Genomic DNA, 12,927 nt, shown 5'->3' on the forward strand with positions numbered 1-12,927 from the left:
CACAGTCACCAGATCTCAATCCAATAGAGCATCTTTGGGATGTGGTGGAACGGGAGATTCGCATCATGGATGTGCAGCCGACAAATCTGCGGCAACTGTGTGATGCCATCATGTCAATATGGACCAAAATCTCTGAGGAGCTTCCAGCACCTTGTTGTATCTATGCCACGAAGAATTGAGGCAGTTCTGAAGGCAAAAGGGGGTCCAACCCGTTACTAGCATGGTGGACCTAATAAAGTGGCCGGTGAGTGTAGATAAGGGATCCCCATGGGGCGTGTGTGTGGGATAACGGATCCCCGGGAAGATGGTGAAGGGAAGACCGTGGTGTAAGTTTCTTTAATGGCAGACACAGTCCAGGAGCAGGTAACAAGCTGATGACGATCCCTCGTGCAGGCACACACACAAGGTGGTGGTTGGCTGTGGTCAGGAGGCTGCCATCAGGAGCCGGGTTATCTGCATGTACCTCTGGGTGATGAGGTTTCTGCCTGAAGGAATCTCAAAGAAGAGCGTTTTCAAATTTTGATATTTAACAAAGAAATGCAGGACTTTCCCGTCGGATCTGGGATGGGTGGGAGGTTTGTACAAGTGTGAACAAACTTCCACATGGAATGAAAATCCATGAAAAAACATGGCAGATAATTAGAATCTATGGACCGTCATCGGGATAGGTGGAGTCTTAGCTTTATCCCTAAGTGTAGTATCCTGGCACCATGACATAGATAAAACATTTCAGAACATGATTATCTGTAATTATTTAATAGAAAATGTATTCATGGTCATTTATCCAGGACTAACAGATAATATATGCAGCAGGATATAAATTCAGACCCAAAATATCACACGATCCCCACACAGACCCTACAATATGCTATAATACACAATACGATACAACACAACTTCAGAAACATTTTCAAAGTCTTAGATTTGGTTCCGGCCTTTAAATTTTTAGGAAAAATGTCTTCTTGTACAGCAAGTAGGACACAAAGACCCAGATGGCCGCGCCCAGAAGATCTTGTGCGATGAACTCATAATGCGTTGTCCAATCTCTCACCTCCCAGTTAAATGGGAAATACGAAGCCAGAAGTGAATGTCCCACATAGACCAAGATTGAATTCATTCCTTAATGGAGGAGAAAGACATAAAATACATTAATAACACAACAAATGCTAATTAAATCCTGGGTTATGAACCTCCCAAAATTGCATGTGAGCAATGCATTTCTCTCATTAGGGGTATCTGAAACAGGCGGTCCCCTACTTAAGGACACCCAACTTACAGACGACCCCTAGTTACAGACGGCCCCCGTCTAGATCTACAATGATAAAATATACAGTTTCGATTTACATACAAATTCAACTTAAGAACCAAGCTATGGACCCCATCTTGTACTTAACCCGGGGGCTGCCTGTATATAGTTTGTCAATAACACATATTGGGGGTCATTTACTAAGACCCCGAATCTTTCTTTTTCGTTGGGGTTTCCCGAAAATTACCGGTTTGCGCCGAATTGCCCCGAGTTTTTGGCGCACGTGATCGAATTGTGGCACATGACACGCGCTTACCTGCACCCAGGATAGGATGGTGAACTCCAGCAAACTCCGGCGGACTTCAGCGCAGCAGCGACACCTGGTGGACGTCGGAGGATCTACCTTAGTGAATCGCCGGAAGACCCGAATCATCGACGGAGAACACGCCGCTGGATCGCGACAGGACCGGGTAAGTAAATGTGCCCCATTGTATAAGTCAAGTATAGATTCATGGCTGTTCGGGCATCTAATTTAGGCCGTCACTAAACATATGGTATTGTGTAGGACTGACTTCATTAAACGGATCATGTCATTCAGTTTCTTAGCATTTTTTGTGTAAATGTTCAGTTTCCTACTAGATCTACAATTCCTCGAGTCCTATAAATGTCAGACGGGTATAAATAGTTTCTCTCAAGTTCTGTGTAAATAAAGCTTTAACCTCTGCTCCGCGAGAATACACGAGGGGCGGCAAGCAATAAAACATGGGCCGTGTGCGGGCGTGAGCCAAATCCAGCCTGGAGAGAATCCGGCACGATCAGTAGACACCGCCTCCATTTATTATGTTACCTACTGATGCTTCGTCCCTTAATCTGAGGTCACAATGTCAGCCCCCTGTCCCCCCACGTGATGGGAAGATGGACTCCAGAAACCACAGGTCTCTCTTATCCATGCATCAGCGTCATTGTGCACTGGAAAGTCAGGAATTCACCGGCCCCAAAACCTCTTCTATCTCCCTGCTTGTTTAGACTTGGCCAATGTGTTCTGTGATTGAATGTAGATACTTTGAATTAGAGTGTAAGTTCTGTGGGTCAGACATTGGTGTTCAGGGAGTGACATAATACGATGGTAGATTAGTGTTGGAGATACTACGTGGGATGAGATATTATACCTGGGTAGATGAATGGTTGTCCTCCCCACCACTGCCGTACATCAATCACGTAAAACATCAGCGCGAGAAGCAGAAAGGAGAAGCAGCTGAGCGTCGTGATGAAGGACAAAGACCTGGAAAAGAGGAAAGTTGTGTGGATCTCATGATTGGTCCCATTTATTGTTATCAAATTGGAACCAAACTCAAAGGACAAGATGCAGTCACGAGGTTCTGGAGGTCAAGATTTGGAGAGGATTATGATATGTTCTGTCTTCTGCATAACAATAACTTATCCACAACCATTTATCTTCTACCACTTGGAAAACGGCCACTAATCTACCCGACTACTGCCGATACAGCATTAACCAGAGGGCAGGGGTCACCTAATAGGCACTGACCTTTAATAATTATATTTATTTATACAGCACCATTAAATTCCGTAGCGCTTTACAAATCATATTGGGGCACATTTACTTACCTGTCCGGAGGAGTTCACAGAAAGTGCATTGTCCGTGGAGTCACTAAGATCCTGCGCCCGATATCCTGCATATGTCGCTTCCCCGCTCAGGTCCCCGGAGTTCACCTTCTTCTTCCCGGTGCACGTAAGTGCATTGTCCGTGTATAATGCGCTGTGCTGGGAGTCACTAAGATCCTGCACCCGATATCCTGCATGTGTCGCTTCCCCGCTCAGGTCCCCGGAGTTCACCTTCTTCTTCCTGGTGCATGTAAGTGCATTGTCCGTGTATAATGCGCTGTGCGGGGAGTCACTAAGATCCTGCACCCGATATCCTGCATGTGTCGCTTCCCCGCTCAGGTCCTAGGAGTTCACCTTCTTCTTCCTGGTGCATGTAAGTGCATTGTCCGTGTATAATGCGCTGTGCGGGGAGTCACTAAGATCGTGCGCCCGATATCCTGCATGTGTCGCTCCCCCGCTCAGGTCCCCGGAGTTCACCTTCTTCTTCCTGGTGCATGTAAGTGCATTGTCCGTGTATAATGCGCTGTGCGGGGAGTCACTAAGATCCTGCACCCGATATCCTGCATGTGTCGCTTCCCCGCTCAGGTCCCTGGAGTTCACCTTCCTTTTAGTGGTGCATGTAAGGGCTTGGGCTTGCGACACAATTTGAAAGTTAAATCCTGCTCTCAGTCTAAATCAATCAATCCCCCAATTTGTGATGCATGTAAGCCGGCACAGCTGTGCCAAAAGACGATCGCTTGCAATACAATCCCAGCGCAGCTGCAACAAAAAAGGATAGCGTGCGCCAAAATCCCAGCGCAGACGCTAGTTAAATATCTGTGGAAGCCGTGAAATGCCTGAAAAAGGCGCACAGTCCAACTTAAGAATGAGCAGCGTGACCCTTAGTAAATGAGCCCCTTTGTGTTGCAGCTGCACTATTCCTCATGCGACACAGATTTCGACACAGATTAAATTGGGCGTTCTGGCACATTTACTTACCTGTCCGGAGGAGTTCACAGAAAGTGCATTGTCCGGGGAGTCACTAAGATCCTGCGCCCGATATCCTGCATGTGTCGCTTCCCCGCTCAGGTCCCCGGAGTTCACCTTCCTCTTTCTGGTGCATGTAAGTGCATTGTCCGTGTATAATGCGCTGTGCGGGGAGTCACTAAGATCCTGCATCCGATATCCTGCATGTGTCGCTTCCCCGCTCAGGTCCCCGGAGTTCACCTCTTCTTCCTGGTGCATGTAAGTGCATTGTCCATGTATAATGTGCTGTGCGGGGAGTCACTAAGATCCTGCGCCTGATATCCTGCATGTGTCGCTTCCCCGCTCAGGTCCCCGGAGTTCACCTTCTTCTTCCTGGTGCATGTAAGTGCATTGTCCGTGTATAATGCGCTGTGCAGGGAGTCACTAAGAACCTGCACCCGATATCCTGCATGTGTCGCTTCCCTGCTCAGGTCCCTGGAGTTCACCTTCTTCTTCCTGGTGCATGTAAGTGCATTGTCCGTGTATAATGCGCTGTGCAGGGAGTCACTAAGGTCCTGTGCCCGATATCCTACATGTGTCGCTTCCCTGCTCAGGTCCCTGGAGTTCACCTTCTTCTTCCTGGTGCATGTAAGTGCATTGTCCGTGTATAATGTGCTGTGCGGGGAGTCACTAAGATCCTGCGCCCGATATCCTGCATGTGTCACTTCCCCGCTCAGGTCCCCGGACTTCACCTTCTTTTTAGTGGTGCATGTAAGGGCTTGGGCTTGCGACACAATTTGAAAGTTAAATCCTGCTCTCAGTCTGAATCAATCATTCCCCCAATTTGTGATGCATGTAAGCCGGCACAGCTGTGCCAAAAGACGATCGCTTGCAATACAATCCCAGCGCAGCTGCAACAAAAAAGGATAGCGTGCGCCAAAATCCCAGCGCAGACGCTAGTTTAATATCTGTGGAAGCCGTGAAATGCCTGAAAAAGGCGCACAGTCCAACTTAAGAATGAGCAGCGTGACCCTTAGTAAATGAGCCCCTTTGTGTTGCAGCTGCACTATTCCTCATGCGACACAGATTTCGTCATTAAATTGGGCGTTCTGGCACATTTACTTACCTGTCCGGAGGAGTTCACAGAAAGTGCATTGTCCGGGGAGTCACTAAGATCCTGCGCCCGATATCCTGCATGTGTCGCTTCCCCGCTCAGGTCCCTGGAGTTCACCTTCTTCTTCCAGGTGCATGTAAGTGCATTGTCCGTGTATAATGCGCTGTGCGGGGAGTCACTGAGATCGTGCGCCCGATATCCTGCATGTGTCACTTCCCCACTAAGGTCCCCGGAGTTCACCTTCTTCTTCTTCCTGGTGCATGTAAGTGCATTGTCCGTGTATAATGCGCTGTGCGGGGAGTCACTAAGATCCTGCATCCGATATCCTGCATGTGTCGCTTCCCCACTCAGGTCCCCGGAGTTCACCTTCTTCTTCTTCCTGGTGCATGTAAGTGCATTGTCCGTGTATAATGTGCTGTGCAGGGAGTCACTAAGATCCTGCGTCCGATATCCTGCATGTGTCGCTTCCCCGCTCAGGTCCCCGGAGTTCACCTTCTTCTTCCTGGTGCATGTAAGTGCATTGTCCGTGTATAATGCGCTGTGCGGGGAGTCACTAAGATCCTGCGCCTGATATCCTGCATGTGTCGCTTCCCTGCTCAGGTCCCCGGAGTTCACCTTCTTCTTCCTGGTGCATGTAAGTGCATTGTCCGTGTATAATGCGCTGTGCGGGGAGTCACTAAGATCGTGCTCCCGATATCCTGCATGTGTCACTTCCCCGCTCAGGTCCCCGGAGTTCACCTTCTTCTTCCTGGTGCATGTAAGTGCATTGTCTGTGTATAATGCGCTGTGCAGGGAGTCACTAAGATCCTGCACCCGATATCCTGCATGTGTCGCTTCACCGCTCAGGTCCCTACTACTGCCTGTAGTAGATGGTCACACCCGGGGCACACACCACACTGCACACAGCTGGGATGGTCCAGCACTCGTCTCATTGCTTCACACAGTGAATACATTATATAAATGAGATAAATCACGTTCTTCCTCCCTGATCGTTCTCATCTGTGCTGCTTTATTTTAATTCCTCCTAAAAGCCATTTATCTGTGCGCTGAAGGGCTGCTACACCATCTGCATACTGAACGTGTGGAAGTGACTGCTTATTGATTTGCAGTTCTTCTGTAAAACTGTCAAGCGCTTTCCCGGGTGTAAGACGAGGGGTTAATGGGGAAGTCGAGAAATCGACTAATAGTATTGGTGCATTTTAGTTGGAAACTCAATATAAGATCCTATTTGTTTATCCAGACATTTCTGAAAAGATTAACTTCTAATATATTGACAAATATCGGTAATTTCGGAGATTCTGGAGGAAGTCACCGGCATCTTGCATCTGTAAAGAAACTCACTACAAACTTTCACTGACAATCACACTTTATAATAAAATGCTCCAGAATTGTGCTGTAACTTTTGTACTATTACCAGTACAGGGGGTCCCCTACTTAAAGGAAACCTACCGCTTAAAAGTGGTAGTTCTAGGACACAGGTACCGGGTGCGCTGGTGCCGGAGCATAATGCTATTAGTAGAATAAATCCAGTATCACAGATTTATAAGTTATATTAAAATTTGTCTCGCTGCACCGCACTAGTGCATGGCGCACCATGCGCGTGCCCGTGCGTGCTACGGATTCTGAAGTGCCGGAAGCCGGTGACGTCACTGAGCTCTCCGGCACACTCGCACCTGTGTAGCTTAGCATGGCCTGTTTTCCCGTGTGAAGTTGCACAGGCGCGGAGAGTTCGGTGACATCACCGGCTCTCCGATACTTCAGGCACAATTTTTCTCCATTAATTTATACTTCTAAATATGGTGGCAAATAATCAGTCATTTCCTTCCACAGACACACTTATGCTCTTATAACAAGGTCACTTACTTTTAGATCCGGGCACCGTGATGTTCTTATATATTCGTTATCCTTGGCCTCCTTCCTTCTAAATTCAAGTTTTAAAATTATGGCCCAGAAGGACTCCTGGGGGTGTTACCAGAGCCCCTCTATGCTGCAGCTTCACAGGCTGCTAGTCTGCAAGGAGCACTTCCCCTCTTACTGTGTGATGAAACTTCTGCTGCAGTGAGATTACATCAGGCAGAGGGAGTGGGGTAGTACTTGCACCTGTGTAGCTTAGCATGGCCTGTTTTCCCGTGTGAAGTTGCACAGGTGCGAATGTGCCGGAGAGCTCGGGACGTCATTGGCTCTCCAGCACTTCCGAATCCGCCGCACGCACAGGCGCCTGCATGATGCGCCGTGCCCTACTGCGGTGCAGCGAGACACATTTTAATATATTGGCCATAGGGGGTTTATTCTACTAATAAGAATATGCTCCGGCACCAGCGCACCCGGTACCTGTGTACTAGAACCACCACTTTTTTTTTTGGTATAAATGTTTTTATTGTTTTTCAAATGTACAGGTTGAAATCAAGCATTACATCAATGTGATATTTGTATCATAAGTGAGTAAGCCAGGACATATGCATTGCAATCAGGATCAGTATATAATAGAGCGTTAACATCTCTTATTGATAGAATGTAGCTTTACAGGTAGTTTTACAGAACAGGGGACCTGTGAAGAACTGCTAAGAAACAAATACAGTAAAACTTGAACTGTAACATAAACTATACAGCCATTGACCAATTTGAGATAGAAATACTTAGAGAAGTAATGTCATTTTGTGCCATTAACCAAGTCTAGAACGACCACTTTTAAGCGGTAGGTTTCCTTTAAGTAGGGGACCCCCTGTACTGGTAATAGTACAAAAGTTACACTAATAGGGAAAAACACAGCACAATTCTGGAGTATTTTATTATAAAGTGTGATTGTCGGTGGAAGTTTGTAGTGAGTTTCTTTACAGATGCAAGATGCCGGTGACTTACAGATGACCCCTAGTTACAGACAGACCAAATAGTGATGAGTGGAGCCTAATAAATACAGATCCAGCGGATCCCAAAGTTATAAATCAAAAATAGTGGAAAGCCTTGGAGACCGGTGACTCAGATTATATTAACATTTGCATTTCTGGTTCCAATATTAAAAGACAAAAATATACGGTAAAAACTTGTCCCTTTACAGACAGACCCCGAGTTACATACATACAATTTTTTGCTGTAATGGGACCAAGGATTATCCATAAAGCTTGATTACAGACAATGAATTGTCAGCTCCATGAACGGATTTGGAATACCGAGGAGGTGGCCTTGATTGTTCAGATTGGTTGAGCTGACTATACTATCCATTTTTTTGTGACTTTCCAATATTAAAAGGGTTGTCTTGGAATAAAACACATTGTATATATGGCTTGGGGGCTCTATAAAAATGTTAAACCCCTTACACACTTAACTTCTCTCCGCGCCCCCGATCTCTGTATACAGACCCGACCACAGCCGCACGTCTGCTCCATCCTGTAAGGGGAGCAAGTACAGCCAGTCCCCGGGTTACATACAAGATCGGGTCCATAGGCTTGTTCTTAAGTTGAATTTGTATGTAAGTCGAAACTGTATATTTTATAATTGTAGATCCAAAAGAAAAAAAAAATTTGCCCCAGTGACAATTGGAGTTTCAAAATGTTTTTCTGTAATTGGACCAAGGATTATCCATAAAGCTTCATTACAGACACCTTACAGCTGATCATTGCAGCCTGAGGCTATAGTAACATCCAGAGAGGTCACCAGAGGTCACAGGGGGCAGAGGGGTCCGTCTGTAACTAGGGGTCGTCTGTAAGTCGGGTGTCCTTAAGTAGGAGACCCCCTGTATAAGAGAATTATTCTTTTTACAGCCCAAAAAGGCTACATATAACATTTTTTTAATTATTCCTGGACAACCCCTTTAAGTAACAAATGTATAAACCTGTTTCCTACTGTAGGGACCCTGGGAGGTCGCCTTACGATTTGCTATGAAAAAGGTGTGAAGTAGAAGTGGCCATTAATATCACCATTTCTGATGGCCATGACTAATCTGCTAATGGTAACGCTGCCCTGGGGCTCCACAAAGCCCGTGACACGGTGGAGCCTACGGGTCTCCTAAGCCTGGACTGAGTAATGGCCGCGCTTAGTTACAGGAAAGGGTCGGGTTTGGCCTCGGAGCACTTACCAGAGGTTTTTATTGATGGGAATAAATCCTTCATCCCTTGTACACTTGGTTAAGATGGCCGAGATAATCCCCTGTGGGAAAGAAGAAAGAAGCCCATCATATTAGGAGAAAGGATGGAAGCGAGGGCGACGCGAGGGGCTGCCGGGCAGATGTCCTCCTGCAATCCTGAGTGTTTCCATCGATTTCACCAAAGACAAATGTATAGTTTAACCTCTTTGTCACCAGAGGACATACACAAGATTGACCTAAGCTCCTTACATACAGGCAGTCCCCGGGTTATGTACAAGATAGGTACCGTAGGTTTGTTCTTAAGTTGAATTTGTATGTAAGCCGGAACTGTATATTTTATAATTGTAGATCCAGACAAAAAAAAAAAAATTCCCCAGTGACAATCGGAGTTTCAAAATTTTTTGCTGTAATGGGACCAAGGATTATCCATAAAGCTTCATTACAGACACCTTACAGCTGATCATTGCAGCCTGGGACTATAGTAACATCCAGAGAGGTCACCAGAGGTCACAGGGGGCAGAGGGGTCTGTCTGTAACTAGGGGTCGTCTGTAAGTCGGGTGTCCTTAAATAGGGGACCGCCTGTACATAGATAAGGAGCCCTAGTTCCTAATCAATAACTATGGCTGTAAGACAAGCAAACAAATAATTAGGAAACAGATACAGTCTTGGTTTTTATACAGGGTCAGTATTAACTCCTGAGGGTGAGGCTAGAAGAGCGGAGATGGTTGGATATCAACGCATCAACACAATGCCGGAAAAGAAAATCATTTCGTGTTATTTATGAAAAACTGTGGAAATAATTTGTTTTCACCAGAACTGGCAGAAAAATATCATTAAATATTAAAGAGCTTTGGACGTATTGTATTTTACGGCCTCTTTAATCTCAATCACCGCGCTCTACGTTCTCAGAAATAATAATTCTATGATTCATCCGAGCAGAAAGCATCATAAAAGTTGTGCCCCTCGCACCGCTGACATCAATGGACGGCAATAGAAATGATAGCGGCCAGAAAGCCCCTCTTAAAGGGATAGCTCATACATTTTTGGAATACTAAACCAAGAGGAGAGAGAACTGGACGGCACATCCACACATCACACAAGGATCTCCTGGCGCTCGGATACATTATATAACAAACTCCAGGTTCTTAGTTACATTTTGATCAAATTGTATAAGCCACCAACCTCTTCCCGGGGACCTCGTTGTGGTGGGTCCCGGCGCTATTGTGTGCGGCATCACATGGCACCCACCGCCACTGCAGCACAGCACCGGCAGGGATCAAGACCCGGTTGCCCCCAGCACCCATACTGGCAGGCACAGACCCCATGGCTCCGGGTCCCCACCAGCACCGCACCACAGAAGCGGCGGACGCCATGCAACACCGCACCATGTGAACAGGAGAAATGCTCACCATGTGTGAACAGGTCCTGAATACTCACTGTTCCATGTGGTCTCAGGCACTGGCTGGGAGGAAGTAGTCGCCCCCTATATGCAGTCTCCTGCTAATTTAAAAGCACCCGGGTCGAATGGGGCGGATGCTGGTACCAGGCAAAAAACGAAATAAATAAAGGGATAGAATGTACTAAACCAACATGGGGAGAGAAAAAGAACTGGACGGCACATCCACACATCACACAAGGATCTCCTGGCGCTCGGATACATTATATATAACAAACTCCAGGTTCTTAGTTACATTTTGATCGAATTGTGTAACCCCCCCCCCCCCCCACTAACCACCTCCTCCCAGCCAGTGTACAATACAGAAATTAAGTTATGCAGAAGATTATGAATGAAACATTTTGTATAAATTCTTTGTAGGATGAATCCAGGAGGAGGTTGTGGAAAGTAATTTGTGTAGCTGTGATGTGTGAGGCCAAGAAGATTCAGAAAATTAATAAATAAATTACAACGAGAAGTTTTTAAAACTGATATGCAAATAGTCAAACAATGTTTGATCCAACCTGAGATTTACAATCCGGAGCCAAAACATTACAGATAGTGACCACATTTATTAAAGAAGGTGCAAGCTGCTTGTACTTTATGGGGCAGATTCGTTCGCGATCCAGCGGCGTGTTCTCTGCGCTGGATTCGGGTCCGGCCGGGATTAATCAAAGCAGTTCCTCCGCCGTCCACCAGGTGGCGCTGCTGCGCTGAAGTCCGCTGGAATGCCTCGAAATACACCGGCCTATCCAGGATGAAGGTGAGTGAAATTTTCGCGACACAATTTTTTTTTTTAATGCGGCGGTTTTTCCAAATACGTCAGGTTTTCGTTCGGCCACGCCCCCCGATTTCCGTCACGCGCATGCCGGCGCCGATGCGCCACAATTCGATCGCATGCGCCAAAAACCCGGGGCAATTCAGGTACAATCGGCGCAAATCGGAAATATTCGGGTAACACGTCGGGAAAACGCGAATCGGGCCCTTAGTAAATGACCCCCTATGTGTTACTAATGTGTTTACTAAAATTCTGCACCAAAAGGGGCGTCCAGTGCCAATTCGGACCGTGAACCACAATTATTACGCCCTAGAAGTGCAGGGTGTGCCAGAATCATGAAGACTGTGCATTCAATAATCGGGCACAGTCTGCACATAGTACCAAATAATAATAATAATACTTAATAATAAATAATAGCTGCAGGTTACCGTACTCTATTCTGATCAATGAGAAAACTTGTGGCTTCTCATAAACTGGGAAGATGGAATCATGGGGGAAGATTTATCATAGGCCTCTTAGAGCGGTAACCAATCACAGCTCAGCTTTCATTTTCCCACATCTGTTTATAAAATTAAAGTTGAGCTCTGATTGGTTTCCATGGGCAAGTAGAACAGTTTTACCCCAGGATTCTGTACAGGTTTTACTTATATGCAAAACATTTAACGTCTCTCCTTCAAAGTCAAGAACATCTTTTGGTTATCAGGACCTTAACCGGGATACTGTTAACAATGTAGCAGTCAGCAAACATTGCTTAAGAATATCCAATGAGATTTTGGTTGGACATAAGTCAAGAGGAAGACACATGAGGAGCAGCTTGCCAGACAACACATTCCAAAACACTCCATTAAGTTTCCTTGGAAAACCCCCATTGCTGGATGTCCGGAAGCCTCAAAGACTTGAGGTTACAGCAGTCACATAATGAATAAGGGAAAGGCTTGATGAATGAAGGACCTTGAGCAGAAGCCTCCTCAGCACAGTCACCTGCATATAACCTGCCAGCCTCCTGTAGTATATAGCCTGCCAACCCCCTGTAGTATATAGCCTGCCAGCCTCCTGTAGTATATAGCCTGCCAGCCCCCTGTAGTATATAGCCTGCCAGCCCCCTGTAGTATACGACCTGCCAGCCCCCTGTAGTGTACGGCCTGCCAGCTCCCTGTAGTATATAGCCTGCCAGCCCCCTGTAGTATACGGCCTTCCAGCCCACTGTAGTGTACGGCCTGCCAGCTCCCTGTAGTATATAGCCTGCCAGCCCCCTGTAGTATACAGGCAGCTCCCTATAGTATATAGCCTGCCAGCCCCCTGTAGTATACAGCCTGAAAGCCCCCTGTAGTATATAGCCTGCCAGCCCCCTGTAGTATACGACCTGCCAGCCCCCTGTAGTATATAGTCTGCCAGCCCCCTGTAGTATACGGCCTGCCAGCCCCCTGTAGTGTATGGCCTGCCAGCTCCCTGTAGTATATATCCTGCCAGTCCCCTGTAGTATACAGGCAGCTCCCTATAGTATACAGCCTGCCAGCCCCCTGTAGTATATAGCCTGCAAGCCCCCTGTAGTATACAGCCTGCCAGCCCCCTGTAGTATACGGCCTGCCAGCCCCCTGTAGTGTACGGCCTGCCAGCTCCCTGTAGTATATAGCCTGACAGCCTCCTGTAGTATACAGTCAGCCAGAGTCCTGTAGTATATAGCCTGCCAGCCCCCTGTAGTAT

At 46.8% G+C, this 12,927-nt stretch overlaps 1 protein-coding gene across 6 annotated transcripts in view; it reads right to left on the minus strand.

The window, feature by feature from the left end:
• Nucleotides 1-758: 758 nt before the first annotated feature.
• Nucleotides 759-12,927, minus strand: part of LOC140105815 (heparan-alpha-glucosaminide N-acetyltransferase-like) — a 237,123-nt gene continuing 224,954 nt past the window's right edge. For 2 of the 6 annotated variants that reach the window (XM_072129915.1, XM_072129913.1), the window contains 3 exons: nt 9,001-9,071; nt 2,416-2,528; nt 760-1,119 (listed from right to left, as the gene is read on the minus strand). In XM_072129915.1, the coding sequence (XP_071986016.1) occupies nt 938-1,119; nt 2,416-2,528; nt 9,001-9,071 (366 nt within the window). In that variant the 3' untranslated portion in view covers nt 760-937. Of the gene's footprint in view, nt 1,120-1,562; nt 1,627-2,415; nt 2,529-9,000; nt 9,072-12,927 lie in introns of all 6 variants that reach the window. The other 4 variants (XM_072129914.1, XR_011850641.1, XM_072129916.1 and 1 more) reach the window with 4 other exon arrangements.

The sequence above is a fragment of the Engystomops pustulosus genome, chromosome 11, assembly GCF_040894005.1.
Source record: "Engystomops pustulosus chromosome 11, aEngPut4.maternal, whole genome shotgun sequence".
NCBI classification, from domain to species: domain Eukaryota; kingdom Metazoa; phylum Chordata; class Amphibia; order Anura; family Leptodactylidae; genus Engystomops; species Engystomops pustulosus.